The following is a 21,638-nucleotide window of genomic DNA, read 5'->3' as shown; positions in this document are numbered from 1 at the left end:
TCATTTATCCATCACCTTGCACTCTATTTGATTGATCTTGGCCTTGAGATTTTACATTGCAACACTCAGAATTTTCTCGATGTACACAAAAACACCTCTTTTCATTTCGATTTTGTCCAATCACTTGATGAGATTAAGAAGGTTGGTAGGCTTGGAGCCCAAAGGAGGTTGGAATTCTGACCTTGCTTGGGCTCTTTGAGCCCCAAGGAGGTCAGAATTTCAACCTCACTTGGGCTCTGCCGAAGTCTGGTTTTCTCCAGAATGTTAAGCTTTGATTTCAAATTTCACAGCAGCATTTCTTCTTCATTCTTGCACCTTTGTACAAATTCATTCCTCCACATGCCTTCGTTCAGAAAATGAATTGATCTCCTCCATGATTCCATCATCATCAATAATCCTTGTTTCGTTTCTTACCTCCCTTGTTTTGAATTGCGAGTGATAATGTTTGAAATGCTGAAAGGGTTTCAAAGAGGTGGCCGGGCTATAAAGCTATACATATCAAGTGAATCATGAGTTTCAAGAACAGATAAACAGAGGAATGGATAGTGTTTAATGATCAGAACTGATGACTCCATTAAAGTATAAGGCAGATACATGAACCACAATGGATAAGTTCAGGTAAACTCAATTCGAAGGATGTCATGGTAACTTGTAAGAGGTAAAGTCCATAAATTGAGTACAGCTTTGGAGAATGAACAAAGACATAAAGTTCAAATCATTTAAAGTTATGAAGAACCAGTTGTGACACATCAACAGAAATAGTCATACCATCTCTTATACTGTACAAGGAGCCATATTAGTAATGTAATGTTAAAATACATGCTGCTACAGTATTGTGGGAAAAAGTATCAAGGAGTAACAGGCCATGAATATGCAGAGATCATGCAAGATCAGATTTAGTAATGATGGTCACATGAAACAAATGGACAGACAGTTGAGTATTAAGGCATCTACATGATCTAGACTGCTGCAGGATACCGACAGTCAAAGATAGCTAACCAACAAGGTGCAGATAAAACAAAGTAATAACTTATTTCTTATGACAAGTATTTAGTCAGGGACATTGACGTTGGGCATATTAATTTTTATAACAACAAAGTAATGATGCCTCAGTTTCATGAGGTTCATTAACAGTCATAGCATTTATAAAGACAATGAGAAATGATCTTAAAAGCATAGTTGGAAAACTCTCACTCGGCAACAACTTGCCAAGCCCCAAAAAGTTTATTTGGGAAAAAATCAGCCAGTTTTTCAAAAATACCAGGGAAAAACTCAGGGACCTAAAATACCGCTCAAATTTAATAAAAAATACATTTTTTTTGCAAAATTCAATGAGAAGATGCATGCAATGAGTTAATCCTCTCAAACCTGTCGTCAATAGCTTGCAATCACCTAAGAATGCCTTGGAACCCTTCTTCTCTCCACTCCTCAAGCCTCCAAATGCTGAAAATGAAACTGGTAAACCAAAAAACTCGCCAAATTTGTTGGGAAAACAAAAAATCAGCGATTTTTTTGAGAAGTGTCGATTCACGATTTTTTCCGGGACAACTAAATCTCATGGCCACAAGACAAACACACAAAAGGAAAACCCTACAACTCACAGATTGTAATGTCCCCCCTAAGATAAACCTTAAGAATTAGGGATGATTATATCACAGAATGAAATTTTGGATGCTTCTTCCCAAAAGACTCTGGGAACCCTTACTTCAAATCATGATTATTGATACTACGTAGTATAAGAATGATATATTATTACTTTCTTTATAAATTAATTGTAGTGTGATATTCAATTGAGACTAGTCATATTATGATCTTGTAGGATATATTGTTTATCAATAGGATAAAGTGTTGCTTCTATCACTCAGTGATGACATATCTTGTGATTCTTGATATAGCTATGTAAATGTTATTTTATGACTTATAGCAACGACACTCTAAGTGAGAAACCCAAACTATAAGCAGTTACCTCAGATAGTATGGTAAAATTAAAGCATCAAATAAACACACGAGAAATACCATAAGATCAAAAACACTATGCATAAGGATATGATGTGAAAACCTACTATGGGAAAAACCGCGGTGAGAATGCTGCTAGGTCTACTGTCCTAATCCAGCCTCACAAATCTGAATCCAATTACAATCTTTAAGGGCTCCAACCCAAAAAGTCTCCAAAACCCTGTTCAAGAGCCCCAACTCCTACAAATATGAGCACCTACTCAATTTTTCTCAAGCACCAATTTTGCATACATAAACAATCAACCTGAGAATTAACTCAGAACATTCAAACTGATTTGGTATTTTAACAAAATGATCAAACTCACTATATCACATTTGCAAAATTAGGCAGGACTGAAAACAAACCTATCAAAAAACTGATTTATAAGCCTGCAAACTGATGTCACCAAGCAGATCACATAACATGATATCTCTGTATAACTGAAATGAATGATCGGGAAAAGATTGAACTTCTCTGTGTATCTGATCACCTTTGCTATTTTAATCAACAAAGAGAATCCTGTTTAGCCCAAAGGAATTACACACTGAACTACTGCAAACATTTGTGTGCTTGAAAACAATAGCATCAAGCAAGATTATAATTCCTGAAGAGTTGAGAACTTTTTATCTGCAGTTTATGCCTATCCAGAACGTTATGGACTTCTCAGCTTTGTCCAAAGAGATTCACGATATCTTTCAGCAACTGACAGTATATTCTTTCTTCTAAACATATACTTCTGTTCAGCATCAATCTCTCACACCTTTTGCAAATTTACATATCCAATCTGCAACATTATATATATATATATATATATATATATATATATATATATATATATATATATATATATATATATATATACAGAGTTGCTTTCAGGCTTATTCAAACTTCTTGTTTTACACCGTGACTATTCAAAGTAGAATGCATAAAATCCAATCTCTGTCCCACATCACTTTTGAAAGGCCTAGGAGAGATTGGTTTGAAAGTTACCAACTTCTCTTTAACATCCATATTAACCTCTGTTTTGCATGGCTTAATTTGCACCACCAAAGCCATAGACAAAATATTAAAACATGTTCTGGTCTTTAAAACATACCAGATTGCACCAATCAAGAACAAGTTTATAAATCTTCAGCCACATCATCGAATGTTTAATACAAACAATTAATTAAAAACATTGTTCCGATATGTGAAGGCCCGATAAAGAAATGTATCTATAGAATTATACATGGATAAATTTCTATTTAAGCCACCAAAGATGAATAAGATATGCTATCTTCAGTTTTAAGAAATATGACTTGGTCTTCTGAGTTGGCACTTTGACTGACATGGCATGCTACAACTACCTACTCCCCTGTTTTAGAATTTTTTTTGTTTCCTACATATAACAGCATATTAAAGGTTGTCTTAATGTTTTCATGGAAGCCTGACAGGAAGCTTAAAACTGTTTCACAGTTGCTGCTGAAGACAATTGGTTTTGTATTTCCAGGCCACTAGAGAGAAATAAAAACAATGGCTCTTGTTGAGTTCAACCAAGAATCTATGTTGAGTTGTTGAGTTTAATACAAATAATGGCAATGTTAAATATTTCTCCATGCTTCTTTCATTATTACTATAACATTATTGTTATAAATGTTCAGTCTCACCATTATTTCCAGAATAGCATGTTGTTTGAATAATAAGAAGAGATGATATACTAGACTAATGTTTAAAGTCCAGATATTCTGTGTACGCTGCTTTTATATTATATATTTGACAGAAATCCTTGAAGAAGTAGATGTTTACAAATATTTTGATCGCTGCACATTCTATTTTGACATCAATGACAATTTGTCTTAATAGTATCATGAAGGAAGTATTGAAGATAAGATAATAGAAGCACAATGGAATATTCCATCACTTACTTTTGCTATGGAGGAGATGAAAGACATCTTGGATAGTTGTGTTGGCAGAAGCACAAGAAACATGAAACATGAAGAGTTCTTTGTAGTTGTGTTGGCAAATAGGGTTGCAAGCTGAGTGGGTTTAACCATGGAGGAAAGAATGCTCAAGTTGGAGTAGTACTAGGATGGATGACCTTCTAGGGAATTTTTGTGCTTCACTTTTGTGAGCATCCCTAGATGCAATGAGTGCAAACTGTTTCCATTCATTCTCATGAGAAATGGGTTCATGTGAACTACTGCTCATGAAACATGGGTCAAGGAGTTTGACTAAAAAAAAGAACACAATTGAATCTTTATAGCAACAGTACAATATGAAGAGTATCTAGTCAAATAGGAAGGAAGGCCTGTCGAAGATTTATCGTGGCTATCAAAGATGAGGTTGATGGCCTTGGTTCTTCTTTGCACACCTAAGATGTGATAAGGTTACTTCTCAAATTATCCTAGGTGTTTGATGTAGGAGCATCTAGGGTATAACAACAATCTTGCGTCACCCAAAAATAGTTTCTAGTTTTTCAATAAGGGCTATCTTTGGGCAGGGTTACTATTTTTGGCAAGTTTACTATCATTAGTAGGTTCATTTGAGCATGGATTGTTCCAATTGCTTCCTTGGAGGTTCATTTGGATATATAAGCCTGCTGGTAAAGATTTATGGCAAGATCATATTTGGTTTCAAAGATACTTCATTTTTTTTTTGTCGCGGTAGCACAAAAAGTTTGAAATTAGTTTTGAAGGCCTTAGAGGCTCCGAAAAGGGGTCAAATTTTGCTCAAGTGGTGCTTTGCAACCTCAATTTGGTAGAATGCTTTGAGTTTTTTTTGAAATGGGGTTATGATAGTCAATCGACTGAATGGTGCACGTTATGACTTCCAAAAGTTGAGCCATAAAGAATCAAAAGAAAAATGTTGATGTTTGGTAGCTTCAAATGGATAAACCTATGACTATCTATAATTATATATGATATATAATTACATATGAGGTACAAGTTTATTTTATGAGAGAAATTAATATAATAATGATATATATATATATATATATATATAACTATTATTATATTAATTATCAAATTAACGAATAGACATGTCTCATAAAGGGACATGTCTCTTAGCCTTTGCTCATTATAAATTAGAGGATGTTGCCATTTGGAACACAAATACCAAACATTATGGCAGTGTTAATACATTTGCAGCAGATCTGAAAATCAACATGGTATCAGAGCAGGTGATTCCTAGACTTGTTAGTAATAAGGCATATATTAGAAACTATAATCCAATGGCTTATATTTATTCTTGGATCAAAATTAGTTTTTTAGCAGTAGTCAGCATACTTTTGGATAGATAAATGTATTGAACGAGAGTCATAGTATTGATTCTTGAACATCATATTTGTGAAAGTCTGCATAATATTTGCAGTGGAAATCATTTTTAATGTCATAAAAACAATCTTATAAATTGTAATATATGACTCTATTGAAGGAAACACATAATGAAGTTACTGTGAAAGCATTTACTTGGAGTATGGAATATATATCCACTTTGTTCATTGGCCTATGGTTAACATCAGTGCATTTCTTCGTACCATTTGGTGGACCACTTCGCTATAGAAGGTATTATTGGGATTTATTGTTTTCATTGAAGAGTAGTTAGTGACAGGAAAGAAATTCATTCATGAGAGTTTCTCGGTCCTGTTCAAGCACTCCAAAGTTACACAGAGGAGCATCTTTCATCATCGCTTGTGGAACTTTCCCCTCAGCAGCACGATCTCTATGTAAAGAAAACTTTGTGAGTTTATTTTCTATGCATGTTCAGAGTATGGGGGGTCATGAGTTTAACATCTACAAATATCCGTTTGAATTTTGAGAGCCATATATTACATCCAAGAGGTAATTAAGGGTGTTGAATGACTTATCTCAGGGGAATGCCCAAGAAGCACATGTTAACACGACATAATCTAGTAAATGAATCAAGGAAATCCGACCCTATCCTTTTAGCAGCGTTTGACAAACATGTCACATGATATAGTGACCGTAGGAAGGTCTAATGTCATACATGGATTCAAACCCACTTGAATATTGAAGGGAAAATAAGACAGTAAAAACATGTTCGATACATGGTAAGATGATCATACATTATCACACAACGTTGTTCCACATGAACACCAGCTAATTATGAGTAAAGAAAAGACAGAAGGCACATACTCAAGGAAGTTAAATTACCTGTCTCTTGGCTGATGTAAGACCCAAGACGGTCCTGATGTGATAAATACACCAATTACACTAATCTCATTAAAATATATATAAAGAAATAAGAATTGTTAGGAGAATGTGTGTGCAAAATATAAAAGATATATATAGTTCAGATTTAAAATTTCAAAGGGAGTATTGACCTAAGGATCAAGAGGATGAATCAAGAAATATTGCATTAAAGATGTTGATTTGTAGATACATATTTTACTTGAGTATTATAATTATTTATTCATTGCAGACTCTCTCTTATTTTTATTTCAATACATACTATAAGAGCTATTTTCCTTGATCTTTTCCTTCAAGATTGTTATTGCAAGAAAAATAATTGATATCAGATTTAGAGGGAGTCTGACACTTTGTTAAAGGTAAGAAGCTTAGAAGATTAATGTTTAGAGGGAGTCTGACACATTCATTTGAAGGAGTGGATAGAGGATATGTTTCAGTTGATTCTTGAAGATCTTGACCATATCAAAATTAGAGGGAGTTTTGACTTCATGTAAACTTTTGGTATCATGTGTGTGATTGCATGATTTAATGAGCCTACCCCTAGTGTACATCATGAGGAAGTGACGACTTCTAAATGATGTCACTTGTATTTGCAAAAGTTATTGAAAAGTGATGATCTTACAATAACTTAATTTTCTATTATGATGGATATCTTACGATGTCTATGCAAATCATGATAGATTATACTTCTCATGGTGGATGTTTATATGGTAAACATTATGAGAATGCATGTACACATACCTTATAAACAATTTTTGAGTACACAGTGAATGTTATGCAAATTGATATTATGGAGGGCCTTTACACAAAGTACTTGGTTAATATCTATTACAAACTAGGGTTGCTGTTGCGCCAAAAGATCAACCTGTCCATGCTTGATACAACCACTAGCTTATAGAACATAGGAGGTAGTTAAGCCATGTCATGAATCCTGAAGGGGAATGTTGGTGGTTAGTCCAACGATCCCCCCCTCAATATTACTAGAGGAGATTCAAACCTATGACCAAGCTTTGATACCACTTGTTACAAACTAGGGTTGTCATTGCACCAAAAGATTGACCTATCAATGCTCGATACAACCACTAGACTTATAGAACACAAAAGGTGGTTAAGCCATGTCACGGATCCCGAAGGGGAACGTTGGTGGTTAGTTCAACAATATCATCCGATTTTATGTTTTGGAAGGCCATTAATCATGATACTTGGTGAATATCTTGCATCTCAACATTCTGGAAGGCCATTACTTAGAGTATTTGGTGAATATTATTGATATTCTAGGAGACCAATACTCATGATATCAAATGTGATATCAAACACTTTTGACTATTTGGTGAATACTTTTGAGTATTTGGTGAATATCATCTATTCTAGGAGACCAAACTCATGATATCATATGTGATATCAAAAATTTTTGATTACTTGGTGAATATCTAATATCAATATTCTGGGAGACCAATACTCATGATATCAAATGAGATATCAAAACTTTTGAGTACTTAGTGAATATCGAATGTCGATATTCTGGGAGACCAATGCTCATGATATCAAATGCAATATCAAAATAGTGGAGATCTTCTGCTCAAAGATGTCCTTAAAATATGTTTTTCCCATATTACTAATGGTATAATATGTCTTATGTTTATCTTCTCTAGCTAAGAGGGAGTGTTGATGTTTGGTAGCTTCAGTTGGATAAACCTATGACTATCTATAATTATATATGATATATAATTGCATATGAGATACAAGTTTATTATATGAGAGAATATATATATATATGCAAAATTTCTGCAAATTCTGCACTAAATAATTCAGACTTGTATAATATCCTTTTTGCCTGAATATGATCTTAATATTCTGAAGTATGGAAGAGTTGTCAGTTTTAATTCTAATCTGAATATTATTTATCTCTGCAATAAATTCGAACTGGTATTATTGCTTAAGGGAGTAGACTTGTGATTATTGTGTGTCCTCAAACTACAATAAACACCCTCCTTTAATATCATGACCAAAGGGTATGTCCCTCGAAGGGACATGACCCTCTCTAGGTCTGCTCAAACTCCTCTCCCAGAATTTGGCGACTAATGAAGATGATTAACCATAGACAAGAACTAACACAATGTGTTAAGTTGGTGTTAATATTAATATACTTCAGAAATTGCCACCCATCACAAGAGGTGTAAGATATATATTTAATGCTTTAAATGATACTAGAAAGGAAGAAGACTAGGTGTGGTCTGCACTCTCAGACCAGTAGATTACCACTGTTATAAACTTAACACTCCCTCTTAACTTGATAATCATACTGAGAGACAACATATTTAGTATCATCAATTTCGATGAATAAGCATAGATTGATATTCTATATCTGTCTGAATCTTCGTGAGAAAATAGTATCATGGAACACATGATATTGAGTCATATAACCATCTTGTGATATGACTCATCACTTATACTAGTGATGTCAATATTGCATATAATGCAACACACTCAGGATAGAATCCGAAGAATGATTAAATTCTTCATTTATCCAAGTTGTGACTCATAGGAACTGGTAATCCTACATCACAACTTGATCTTGAGTTAAGATATACCAGAAAACAGGATAAAGTCTGAAGAATAAATTCTTCCTTTATCCAAGTTGTGATGCTTATATCACACATGATCTTGAACTCATCTAGATCTAAGAGTAGTTCTATACTATTCAATACATTATCTAAGGGATCGTCATCTCTCATAATGTCTTTTATACAAGTATTCATTATCTCAGAGATCATCACCTCTTAAATTATGAATACAGATGGTGGAGCCCATAACAGTCAATAGTCTGACAAATAAAATTATTTTATTAATAATTTAAAGAATACAAATGGATTACAATTCAACCATACCAAGTCTTTTCCTGAAGTGATCTATCTTCACTCTAGATAGAGGTTTGGTGAGAATGTCTGCTGTTTAATCTGCAGTGCAAATGCATTCTAATTTTACAGTATTCCTGTCTACCATATCTCTTACATAATGGTCAAGGATTTTGATATGCTTGGACCTGCCATGAAAAACTGGATTCACCGAAAACTTGATGGAACTCTGATTATCATAATGAATAATCCCCAAATAATCTTACAAGTAACTTCCTTAGCCAAATTGCTTCTCGAGAAGCCATCGTTGTTGCAATGTATTTGACTTCTGTTGAGCTTTGAGTTATTGAAAACTTCGTTTTGCATATCCAAGATATCATAGTTGATCCTAAATTGAAACAACATCTTGAAGTACTTTTTCTGTCTTTAACACTTCCACCCCAATCTGAGTCGGTGAATCCATGTAAATCTAAATCAACTTTCTCATATTTGAGCCCCAAATTAAGAGTGCCTTGTATCTCATAATGTATTTAACTGGAACTAGGTGAATCTCCTTTGGCTCACACATAAACTGACTTAAGGCATTAACAACATAGCAAATTTCAGGTCTTGTATTTACCAAGTACACAAGGGACCCAATCATCTGTCTGTAGAGTAGAATCTATGGAAGGTGATTCTGTTGCCGCTTCTTTAAGTTTATGTAGATTAGTCTCCATTGGAGAAGACATAGACTTGCAATTCCACATTCCAAATCTCTTCAAAATATCTAATGTATACTTCCCTTGATTAAGTATAATGCTGTCAGAATTTTGCTGTACTTCCAGTCCTAGGAAGTAATGAAGGAGTTCCAAGTCTTTCATCTCGAATTCTCTAATTAGATCTTTCTTGCATTGATCTATGAGATGATCATCACTTGTTATTAGTAAATCATCAACATACAGTATCATAATTACCATATCATCTTTATCGCTTTTATAATATAAATTTGGATTAGCTTCATTTTTGGAGAATCCTAAGCCGGTGAGATACTTATCAATTCTTTCATACCAAGCCCTTGGAGCCTACTTAAGCCCATAGAGAACTTTCTTGAGCCTGCAAACAAAAATGTTAGGATCATGAGTTTCAAATCCTTCAGGTTGCTTGAAATATACTTCTTCTGTAATCTTTCCATTTAGAAATGCTATTTTTACATCCATCTAATATACTTTCCATCCCTTTGATGCTCTTACAGAGGTGTATTTTGCAATAGGAGCAAAAGTTTCTTTATAGTCAATCCCTTCTTTCTGAGAGAATCCTTTGGCTACAAATCTGGCTTTATATTTTTCAATACTACCATTAGCAACATGTTTTATTTTATATATTCACTTGGAAGAAATAGCAGATTTTCCTTTAGGTCTAGGAGAAATTTCCCAAACATCATTTTCCATAATCGATTGGTATTCTTCTATCATAGCTTCTTTCCAAGCTATATGTTTAATAGCATCTGAAGTATTAGTTGGTTCTCAGGGACGCAATTGCATTTATGTGGTGGTAGATAGACTAATGAAATATGCTCACTTCTTCCCCATCACCATGACTTATACAACAGTACAGGTAGCTGAGGTATTCTTCAGAGAGGTTCTCAGGTTACATGGGATACCCCGTAGTATTGTCAGTGACAGGGATAGTAGATTCTTGAGTCATTTTTGGAAGGAGGTGTTTCGATTATGCGGCACTGAACTCACACCCAGTACTAGTTATCACCCGCAGATTGATGGACAGACGGAGATAGTAAACAAGTGGGTGGAAGGCTGGCTGATTAGCAGAAGGCTTGGGTAAGATGGATTTATTTGTGTGAATATTGTTACAACACCACTTTTCACATGTCAATTTCAGATGACACCTTTTCGAGCATTATATGGGTATGATGCACCGAGCTTTATTGATTTGCTGATGGGGGATGTCCGGGTTCCACGTGCCGGGAATTTGATTCAAGAGAGTAAAGACATTATTAGCACTCTTTGGGATAACATTGCTCGAGCACAGAATCAATATAAGCAGTATGCAGATCAGAAGAGAACTGAGAGAAGCTTTGAGGTTGGTGACATGGTTTACCTCATGCTTCAGCCCTTTCGGCAATCTACTCTTAAAAGAAGTGGGTCAGAAAAGCTTAAGCCTAGATATTATGGGCCTTTCAGGATGACCAGACGAATAGGGGAATTGGCTTATGAGCTTGAGCTTCCAGCAGATAGTAATGTGTATAATGTGTTCCATGTGTCACGCCTCAAAAAGGCGCTGGGACAGAATGTGAAACCTTCTACAGTATTACCTCCTTTGGATGATGAAGGGAAATTGATCTTAGTGCCGGAATTCATTTTGGAAAGCAGGGAAAAACAGCTCCGCAGAAGGGTAATCAGAGAATATTTGGTTAAATGGAAAGATCTACCAGTTGAAGATGCCACTTGGAAAAATGAAACAATTTTGCAGCATCCAGCTTTGAGATTGCTTGAGGACAAGCAATTTCAGGAAGGGCGGATTGTCATGTCCCCTTTTAAGTGACATAACTTTTACCGAGGATTTGCCTATCATCGACTCTTGTAGGCAAATGATTTTGGGAGAGAGAGTCATTCTGTTGACAGATGATTACCTTTTTGCTCCTAGAAAATTATTATCTAGTAAGTGGGGCCTACTTGTTTTAATGTCGAACTGAGATTGTACTTTAACTTTATAAAGTTATTTATTTAATTTTATAAAGTTAATTAATAATAAAATACATTATAATAAGTTATTATAATAAGTTGTTCTGGAAGTTTCTAGCGACTTCTCAAAAAGTAAATAAATAGAGGGCAAGGGGCACCCATTTGAAGCAAGCGGTATTGTGGATTCGACTTCAATTTTAGTGGGAGCAATTTGTAGTCATTTGGTCTGCAAATTTTCAGATTTATCCTTGGGAACGAAAACTTCTATGGGTAAGCAATTTTGAGGATGTGGAATATCATCTGAATTATTGCAATCTGGAAGTGATATTACAGTCACTTCAACGGGGCAGAAATTTGTGGCCTAAGGCCGAGTTGAAGATTCTTGCATTACTGATTGATTAAAAAGAATCCATTTCTATCCATCACCTAATTGCAGGATTAGAGGAAATTGAAGGGAAGACAGGGAAATGAATTTACTGGTATCGGACAAGACTGCGATCCAGATCAACAGGTTAGAGGGCTAAAAATTTTGTGGTAATTAATAGCCATGAATCACCTCCAAGTAAGCAGGATTTAATTCACCCGAGCTAGGCGTCCTTCTTCATGGCATTTTCGTCATTAGAGGGCCAGTGAATATCGCAAGGTTGAAGCAATCGCAAGTGATGGAATCGTTTCTTGGCGGAGGATTAAAGGAGAGATTTGGGCCTGTCACGCAATTCGAGTTAAGGTTTATGCGATTAAATTGTTTACACCGGCAATCACGCCAACACTCATTCCGATCACCGTCTGGATCATTAGCGAAGGATATCCAAGGGCATTCTTGCGTAAATCACTCCAGATAACAGTGTAACCGGATTGCAAACTATATATTAACAGAGTTTCAGCCGCCCACTTCAGACATTTGCAATATGAGATGTGACGGTTAATTACACAGCGGGAACTGGGCGTTATTTGGATCCGACGTTTGCATTCAAACTCCAGCATCATTTTGGCGATTCTTGGTGATCCAGGTTCCAATATTTTTGCACATTAATAATTGAAGAAATTATTTTGATTACATTGCTTGTTGTATGAACATTGCAATAATTGCTATTTCCGTTAGAGTTTATACAAGTCAAATTGCTGATAACAGCCAATTTCTTTCCCAAATTATTGTTGGTATTTTACTGCACAAGTTTCATCCGTTACTTGGTGAATTGTTTCAAGCATCATTTCTGATTGCATGCTAAGTGTTTAACGAATTGTCAAGAGTCAGTTTGATAACCCTTAGAGTGGGGAACATCTCAGGGTTTTAGGGCTGAGTTCCACAAGTGTAGATTGTGGCTTTGTCTTGCAGATTATTGTAATGAAAATGCCCATGTGGCTGTAACATTTTATTTTTCTAAGTATTGTAATGTCATTTCATTGAAGATAATATAAATCAAGTGTTTCTGTTCTTGCAATTTTCTATTTATTTCCCTTTTGTGTTGTGTATGTTTGGTGGAATAAGGGGAGTACTTCATCATTATGCTGAATGCCTCATGAAGGTAGAAATGGACAGGCATTTTCCAAATATGGAACTGAAATAGTGAATGGAAAAGGTTGGTCAATCCACCTTCATCAAAGATAGCAAACCTGCAATGAGCAGGTAAGACAGCTGTTTCTATGTAATCAAAGTTAAACTGCTAAATGGAAGCTAGATCTTGACATTGAAAAGATGAATTATGAATTTCAGATTGAAAATAAATGACTTGTACCCACAATGTCAAGTCCATATACCTATATATAACTTGTTTTCCTTCAACTTTGGTTGCTTCACCTTCAGAAAACTTGATATGTATGGTATTGGCATTCTGGAGGCTTTATGATTTACTTTTTGGTTGTTTGCTTCATGTTTTCTGTTTAGCATTTATAATAACACATTTGGGGACTTTATTTAGATTAATAAATTGAAAATAGTTACATTTAAGATACACTTTTATTGTATTGTAGTTATTAGTCACATGCTGGCTGTTAACATGCCATTGATCTTCAGGCACTTGTCAATTGAGAGGAATAGGTATTTATATGTTCGCCTTTTTCCCGAGGCTGGTCGTATTTCAAAAGAACAGCCACCAATTGCAACATTTGTGCTTCGCATCTTCAATGTAGGAGGAAGTCGGCGGCCTTGGACTTCACCAGGTATGTAAATCTATGAAAGAGAAGAACTCAAGTCTATGCTACATGTCTATTTTTTAATCTTCTACCTCTTTTTTGGCTACTTTTTTCTTATCCAGATTTTAGATTCTGGAGCATGGAATTTTAAGCTTATTTAACTGTTGGGATCCTTCCCTTTTTCCTAACAAATATCTCAGCTTTATGAAGAACAGTTTAGAGGTCTAAAATTGGTCACTTTTCACTTATTTTACTGTTGAATATTTATGCTTGTACCAATTGACCCTTTGTTAATTAAATTCCCCAGACTGTGTCAGTCAATTGATCCGCTTCCTCTAGCTTCTAATTTAGATAATGCAAAAAGAAGACAGTTCTTCTTGATGCGTGTTCAGAAAATACTAGGAAGGTGCTTTCTATACTCTAAAGATGTTGTATATACGAGTCTTATTACAATCTAATGGTTGAGCCTTGCAAATCTATAATATAATCTAACTTTTGAGGCCTTACATATTGTATGCTAAGAGTTTTGATTTTTCAATAATCTACTGACACTCAATCCATAACTGAGGTTCTGCTAGAATAATTGCACATGCCCTTGTCATTCAATACTCCGAATTATCATCAAATTTATTAAACTTTCATGTTATTGTCTGCTCAAGTACACCAGATAAGTTCTCAACATCTAGAGAAATCTTCTTTATATGTTATGTTTGTAATGAGGATTACTGTATGATGTACAAATTATGAACTAGAAGCCAGGAATTTGGCTACGTCATTATCTAGCTAAAATTTATATCTTTTCCTTTGACTTATGAATTTTGTTCCTTAAGCTCACTTTTTATGTCTCTTTTTCTGCTTTGGAGTCTGGACTGATGTAAGATACAATTTTTTTTTTTCACATTGAGTAAATATGTCAAACCATTGCATTCATCCTTCAAAGGTTTTCAAACTAAATATTTTACGAAGTTTTCTGTTGGATGTTGTTTTACCGTACCATTTTTGATTAGGCTGAATCTTGCATTGAAGACATTCACAAAAACATAGAAGGAAGAACAACTACACTGAAAATTAGTTCTCTGCAATGAGAACAAGCTAACACAGGAGTTGCTGCAATTAAATTAAACATTTATAAGCTCAAATAAAGTCTACAAATACATTGATGCTTGCAAGCAACAGACTTTCCAGCTGACTGATATCTTGCATACTCAAATGTAAGACACAAATGAATAATATGAAATTGCCTTACACTGAATAAGCAGCTGAATACAGTCAGCATCAACTGAAGGTATTATATAATGTTCAGAAATCACATGTATTTCTGCATATGATAACTGCATACAAATGTTAAAATATCAATAATCTTACAACTCATGGCCGATAATGGTGTTAGCGATTACTATAGGCTGACCAAGTTGTGTCCAGTTGATAACTTCATCATTCCACATGTCCAGCTTCATCAAATAGACCACATGGAAACCTCCAAAATGGCGCCCCCAAACCAAACTGGAAAATAACAACCAAGGAAGCATAGATAAGTACATTTTCGTTCACACCACCATCAACCTCCTTCACACAGCTAGTTTAAGTAGACTCATGATTCCCAAACACCCACCACATCGAATTATATATCAACCGCGTCTTATGTTAGCCCGAGGAATAAAAGTTATCCCTAGGAATAAAATTAGGAAAGCCTCCTCTTATGTGATATTTGCATTTGTATGAAGGGCACGGCTGGAACAAAAAGTCTCAAGTTTCAATAGCTCATGAACAAAATTATCTAATTTTCTTCAACCTTAGCATACAAGCTCACAGCTCACAAGCTTCCTACCGAACTGAACTAGCAAATCTGAATTCTCAAAGATGTACTGACAATGAATGTTTTTGTCCTATCTCCAACCTTCAGCACTTTGATGATCCCTGGGTGGGAGCACTCTAATGAAGCATGAGGGTTTTTGTCCTCAGCTTCAAATACTTTTCAAGCTTTTTTCCCATAGGCAAAGCTTGGTCTCATGCTGAAACCTCAAAAATCTTCAGAAAGAAATAGCATGTTCTCAATCTCCTGTCTATCCCAAAATGAGAAGCCCAACCCTCTTATAATCTTCTCAAGAAACTTACAAAATTAATGAATTATAATCACTTCATAATTTAACATATCCTTAATGGTTCCTAAAGTACTTGATCTCTTTTTATAAGCAAGTAATCAAAGTTGTCTTTTAATGTGCTCTTTTGGAGAATTTCAAATTAATTATTTTCCCTCATAACCATTGAGAGTACGGAACTAAAATATCAGGTACCAACATACTAATGGGGTTCATTGGAAACCCAAAAATGAGGACATTACTACAGATGAAATTCTGAACTATAAGATGGCTTTATTTGAACTGCAGTATCTAAGATATATTCAGTAAAATATTTAAAATTAATATATTGTCACCTAGGAGCTGACTTTATGGTGTAGCATATTGAGATTTGGGTTGTGAAAGTAGCAAATATGGGCTGCCAAAGTGTCTTGTTGAAGTTCCTTCTTGATATGCCAACTTCCAATAGTATTATTTGGTAGTGCTCTCTACGGATGTGTTCCCCATCATCTTATCTTTGTTTCCTATAGAGGACATTTCAGGGGTACCTAGGAAATGTTCCCTCTTTGTCTCTGTTACATGCCAAATCTAGTAAATGTCTGGGCTTCAAAAATGTTGTAGGATATGCTAAGGGACCGTCTTCCATCCCTAGGATGGCTAGGAGACATCCAGACATCTCTCATTTGTCCCAATAAAGGCTTGCTGTCCGTTAATATACCTAAGGATAATTTCAAGTTCATTTAAAAAAAAAGTTACCTTTCAATGCTTGTTTGGTTTATAACATGTCCACTAGGATTTATAAAAAAATTGTGAAAATTGTGTTTGCCAGAAAAGCCCATGTGGTGTGGTTTTCAAGGTGTTAATTTGTGCTTGGTGGTGGGGCTTCTCCCCTCAATTCCACCCTGTATCGCAATAGGGAATGCAACCAAGGTGTTGCCTGTCAGCCCTATTGGGGGCACTGCTTCTTGACTTCTGCAAGGGGCTCTGCTTCTCAATGCCATTGGGGCCATTGCTCCTAAGTGCCCATCAAACTATAATTCTAAACACATAATAACCAATGATGATAATAATTACGACATCTGTAAGATACGTATCCCCTTTTGCAAATTCCTACATCTTCACAATCAAAATCACAATGAAGGATTATCTTGTTTCATAGATTGGACAACTTATTTACTATACAAGGACTGCATTAGGCAAAGCTTGTATGCTGTAGTCATTAGACTGTTGAATACAAGCTAAGCCATAGTAATTCTATTTTCATAATGCAAAAATGTATTTTTATAGACAAATCATAGAACAATCCTATCTAAGTTAAAACTAGAATAATCACTTGTCTTTTTACATAACGATTCCTCTGTCAATGTGTTTGACAACAAAACATGCAGTTTTGAAAGCTTTGGGAAAACTTCAAAAGTTAAATTCCTCACATTTGACATGAGTATATAGCGTCTTTCGTTCTCTCTGTACTCCAACTTTGTTGTTGAGGTGGTTCTAATGTTCAGGGTTGAATTTATTTAGCTGATTCAAGTGGCTTTCATGTTCTGTTTAAGTGTTTGATATAGGTTAACCCTGCCAGGAACTGTGTTCACTACTCTTAGGTCTATAGTATCAGGTCTTGCATTTTAGCATTTAGCCTCTTGCCTTTTTGTATTCCATGGTCCACCCGAACTATCTTGTCAAGGCCCAGGTACGCTCTTTTGTGTTCTATTTATGAGCTCATGCTTTTTGTTTAGGAATCAATTTCTGAGTGTAGAGATGGATTAACACAGGTCAGTTTCCTACAAAGATTTTTAGTGAGGTTGAAACCTCAAGGGATAAAAAATTGAAGCAATGTGTGGGTAACATGAAATGTTATGTTATCAACTCAAGACGTTTCTTTTACAACAAAAAGATTTTTTTGGTTGGCAGGGACCTAACAATTCTACTTTTTAATCAGGACATGGGAAGATGAAAGATTCAGGCTGAACAGAAGTCACGATGAATAACCTTATTACCTTTTTGGATTAGAGGCCTTATTGAAAATTGACATGCATTAGGATTATAATTTATGTGTTTGACAAGCAGGTATGCGGAACCATATCCATCATTGGTCACAGGGAAAACAAATCCTTGTCTTTGTATTTACAGTCAAACATGAAATCACAACATAGCACAAATGTGAACATATCACATTCTGTTAGATTCCACCTCTCTGTGCAATTGTGTTAATTATTAAAACACAAGACCTAGCAGGCACCATTTCAACCTTTCTAATGTTTTTCTTTCTGAACACTTGATTTCACATTAGCAATTATAGTATATATAGGAATTTTTCGGATCCAGTCATAAAAAAGATCATTGTACAATTGGGATAACTCAGAGAAAGAAACTCTATGATAACCATTTGGATACGAGAAGTTATTTTAATCTGATAATTAATAAAATTGAATTCATTTCATGCTTGTCCTTATATCATTCTATGACACTAACTGTGGTACTTAAAATTTTACCCTCTTATTAGTGGACATGTAATTGTTGATAAGTAGGAGATATTTTCCACAGGAAGTCAAATAGTGTTATTGCTTTCTGAAGTTTTAAAAGTCAAATGCATTGACCCATGTCTCACGAGTAGTGGTTCACATGAACCCATCTCTCATGAGAATGAATAGAACACTTAGCACTCATTGCATGTAGTTGGTGCTCACAAACCCATCCTAGCACTACTCCAGCTTGAGCACACTCAACTATAGAGTTTTTCCATGGTTAAACCCACTCTTCTTGCCAGCCTTATTGCAGAACCTTGAGCAAGTGTTGTGTCTTATGAACCATTCATTAGAAAGCCCCTTAAGCTCATCAATTGATATGGTTAAAACCCACTCTAGTGTTGTTAAGGGGCTTTTTAATGAAGGTTCGTAAGGCACAACACTTGCTGAAGGTTTTGCAAATGGGCTTGCAAGAAGAGTGGGTTTAACCATGGAGGAAACTCCGTAGTTAAGCACACTCAAGTTGGAGTAGTACTTGGATGAGTGACCTCCCAAAAGTTCCAATGCTTCACCTCTATGAGCATCACCTAGATGCAATGAGTGCTAAGTGCTCCATTCATTGTGATGAGAGATGGATTCATGTGAACCACTATTAATGAAACATGGGTCAATGAGTTTGACTCAAAAAACTACACAGTTGAATCCTGATAGCAATATCACAATGTGTAACTGTGTATCTTTTTCATGGCCACATTTCTCATTGACTATCCCTCTCAATGACTAGGATTGATGATTAGAGCTTAATATTCATTTTCCTCAAGCTAACCTTTATTATATTGATACAGTCCATAATAAGTTGCTCCGCAGCAGTGAGGACTTTGTATGGCCTGTAGATAGTAGTTTTCATGGACGATTGGTCATTGACGTGGAGTTTCTAGACCTGAAAGTTGCTACAACAAATGTAAGAGATGAGCCTTTGTTTTTTGTGTTTATACATAGAAGATTGTGATCTGTAGATAATATATAAGACAATACTTTGTGCAAAACTCATGCTAAATGGAAGCTATGTATAGACACTGGAATTTGAACTTGTTTCCATTGTTGACATTTTATTATATCTATTAAAGGGTGCAGATGCATGTTCCATATGGCCTAACGAGGGAGCAATGCAGCTGCAAGCAACTAATGGTGCGCTAAAATGCCTTTCCCGTATGTTGGACGATGGTCTTCACACAGATGTAACTATTAATACTGCTAATGGTAGTGTTAGAGCACATCGGGCTATTTTGGCAGCTCGATCCCCTGTTTTTGAGAGCATGTTCTTACATGATCTCAAAGAAAAGGAATCATCAGTAATTAACATCGAAGACATATCTGTTGAAGCTTGTATGGCTCTTCTAAGCTACATCTATGGTGGTATCAAACATGAGGACTTTTGGTACCACAGGATAGCTTTACTGAGAGCTGCTGATAAATATGATATTGGGGACTTGAAAGAATCTTGCGAGGAGAGCCTTTTGGAGGACATAGATTCAAAAAATGTTCTTGAGAGGCTGCAAGAGGCCTGGCTTTTTCAGCTAAGTCGACTCAAGAAAGGATGCTTGATGTACCTGTTTGATTTTGGAAAGATCCACGATGTTAGAGAAGATTTGAATGCATTTTTTCAGCATGCTGACAGGGAGTTGATGATTGAGATGTTTCAAGAAGTGCTAAATTCTTCGAGATTAGGATGAAATTTACAAAGATTACCAAATGGCCATCAAGCTTTGCATAGTTAATATTCTATCCCATTTTGCATCATGTATGTTGGCATGAATAAAATCCAGTCATGGCTGAGGTTAACCATGTATTTTACATGCACATTGCTACTGCATTAAAATGTCATCAAGCTCTGACTGTTTTATATTCTGTTCAATTTTACATGATAGTGTCGTGAATAAATTTCCACAATGGCCAAAGTCAATCCTGTATTTTATGTGCTAGTGCTACTCCATTTATTTGTCTTGAGAATCGTTTTTGGTAGACATAAAATGTCTTAAGAATGCTATTAAGTATTTACATGTTCAATTATTTCCTAATTAATGAGGATTTGGGTTGCCTAGGCATTACAATTGGCTTATGTTTACAATTTAAAAAGATATACAGTCAGTTCTTACAGGATGTGCCTCTTATAAGCTCTACAAGATAACTATGTTGAATACTAGAGTTATGGTTGACAAAAATGGTTTTGAACCTTTTCTTCTGCATTGTTTATTTTGCTTGATTGCATTGCAACAGAAAAAGAGCTTGGTTAGGTAACTTCTTAAAAACATGTTAAATATTAAATATTTCATACCTTGTTTTTATTTTATCAAATTATATATTTTATTTGTTCTCGTCAACAGGTTATCAATGCATCCCATTGATGCAAGTATGTTTGCTAGTGGGAGCCAATCAAAACAAGTGTTTAATAAATTTGTAAAGTTATCAAATATTTGTGGTTTTAAGTTTTTTGACACATACTTTGGCTACGTGGCCATCAATGCACTTGACATTACTTAAGGCGGAGAAGAGAAGGGACAACTAGAATCAAAGGTGACATGGTTAACAAAGCTCATTAAGAGGATTTAATCAAAGCCATCTCAAAGTCTATAAGTAGCTATAGAAGTCTCAAGACAACACCCAAGAATACCCATTCATTGTGGGAGGCAAGGTTTAGCTTTCCTTGAACAAGGGAGCACTCCAAGGATAAGTCGGGAAACTAAAATCTCTAAAGATTTGGACTATTTTACCATCACAGTGTAGACTGGAGGGAATGCTGTCGGGCTTGAATGACCTTATTTGTGTAGATTCAATCAGTAGTCAATTGTAAGGACTTATCTAAATTAGCCATCCATTTTGGATGACGAACAATTGCCACCTTCTGTTGAAGACTTAAGTCTTTAATGGCTACGGAGAGTTGTCAGATGTGGTGTTGGGGAAGAAAATCAGAGCCAAGAAGGGGGAGCCAAAGGAGTCTACAGATTGGCTACAAGGAAAAGACACCTAGGCAAGTTAAAAAGGTACATTAAGGAGAGTGCAAATGCCTCTTATGTTTCCTAAAACTACTAAGCTTTCGGTGGACCTACAGACTCTTGAAAAGTGGAGGTATGAATTGTAAGAAAGCGGTTCACTTCATGAGCAGTTTTTTCAGTGACAAAATCTCCAGACAAATCATGATGTCAGTTTTGTATCTGTGAATCTGTCATAGCAGGTTTGTCAGTA

General features: G+C 35.4%; 1 protein-coding gene across 3 annotated transcripts in view; it reads left to right on the top strand.

Annotated features, from left to right (window-relative positions):
* Positions 1 to 20,358, top strand: part of LOC149567422 (BTB/POZ domain-containing protein At1g21780-like) — a 43,214-nt gene extending 22,856 nt beyond the window's left edge. For all 3 annotated transcript variants that reach the window (XM_089820603.1, XM_089820605.1, XM_089820604.1), the window contains exons 2-4: positions 13,734 to 13,879; positions 19,241 to 19,356; positions 19,523 to 20,358. In XM_089820603.1, coding sequence (XP_089676729.1) covers positions 13,734 to 13,879; positions 19,241 to 19,356; positions 19,523 to 20,128 — 868 coding nt within the window. In that variant the 3' untranslated portion in view covers positions 20,129 to 20,358. The remainder of the gene's footprint in view (positions 1 to 13,733; positions 13,880 to 19,240; positions 19,357 to 19,522) is intronic.
* The last annotated feature ends 1,280 nt before the right edge of the window (positions 20,359 to 21,638 follow it).

Source organism: Cupressus sempervirens, chromosome 3, assembly GCF_028749045.1.
Source record: "Cupressus sempervirens isolate cs-2001-9-10 chromosome 3, ASM2874904v1, whole genome shotgun sequence".
NCBI classification, from domain to species: domain Eukaryota; kingdom Viridiplantae; phylum Streptophyta; class Pinopsida; order Cupressales; family Cupressaceae; genus Cupressus; species Cupressus sempervirens.
Note: the sequence above shows the minus strand (reverse complement) of the source record. Positions and strands in the feature narration are given on the sequence as shown.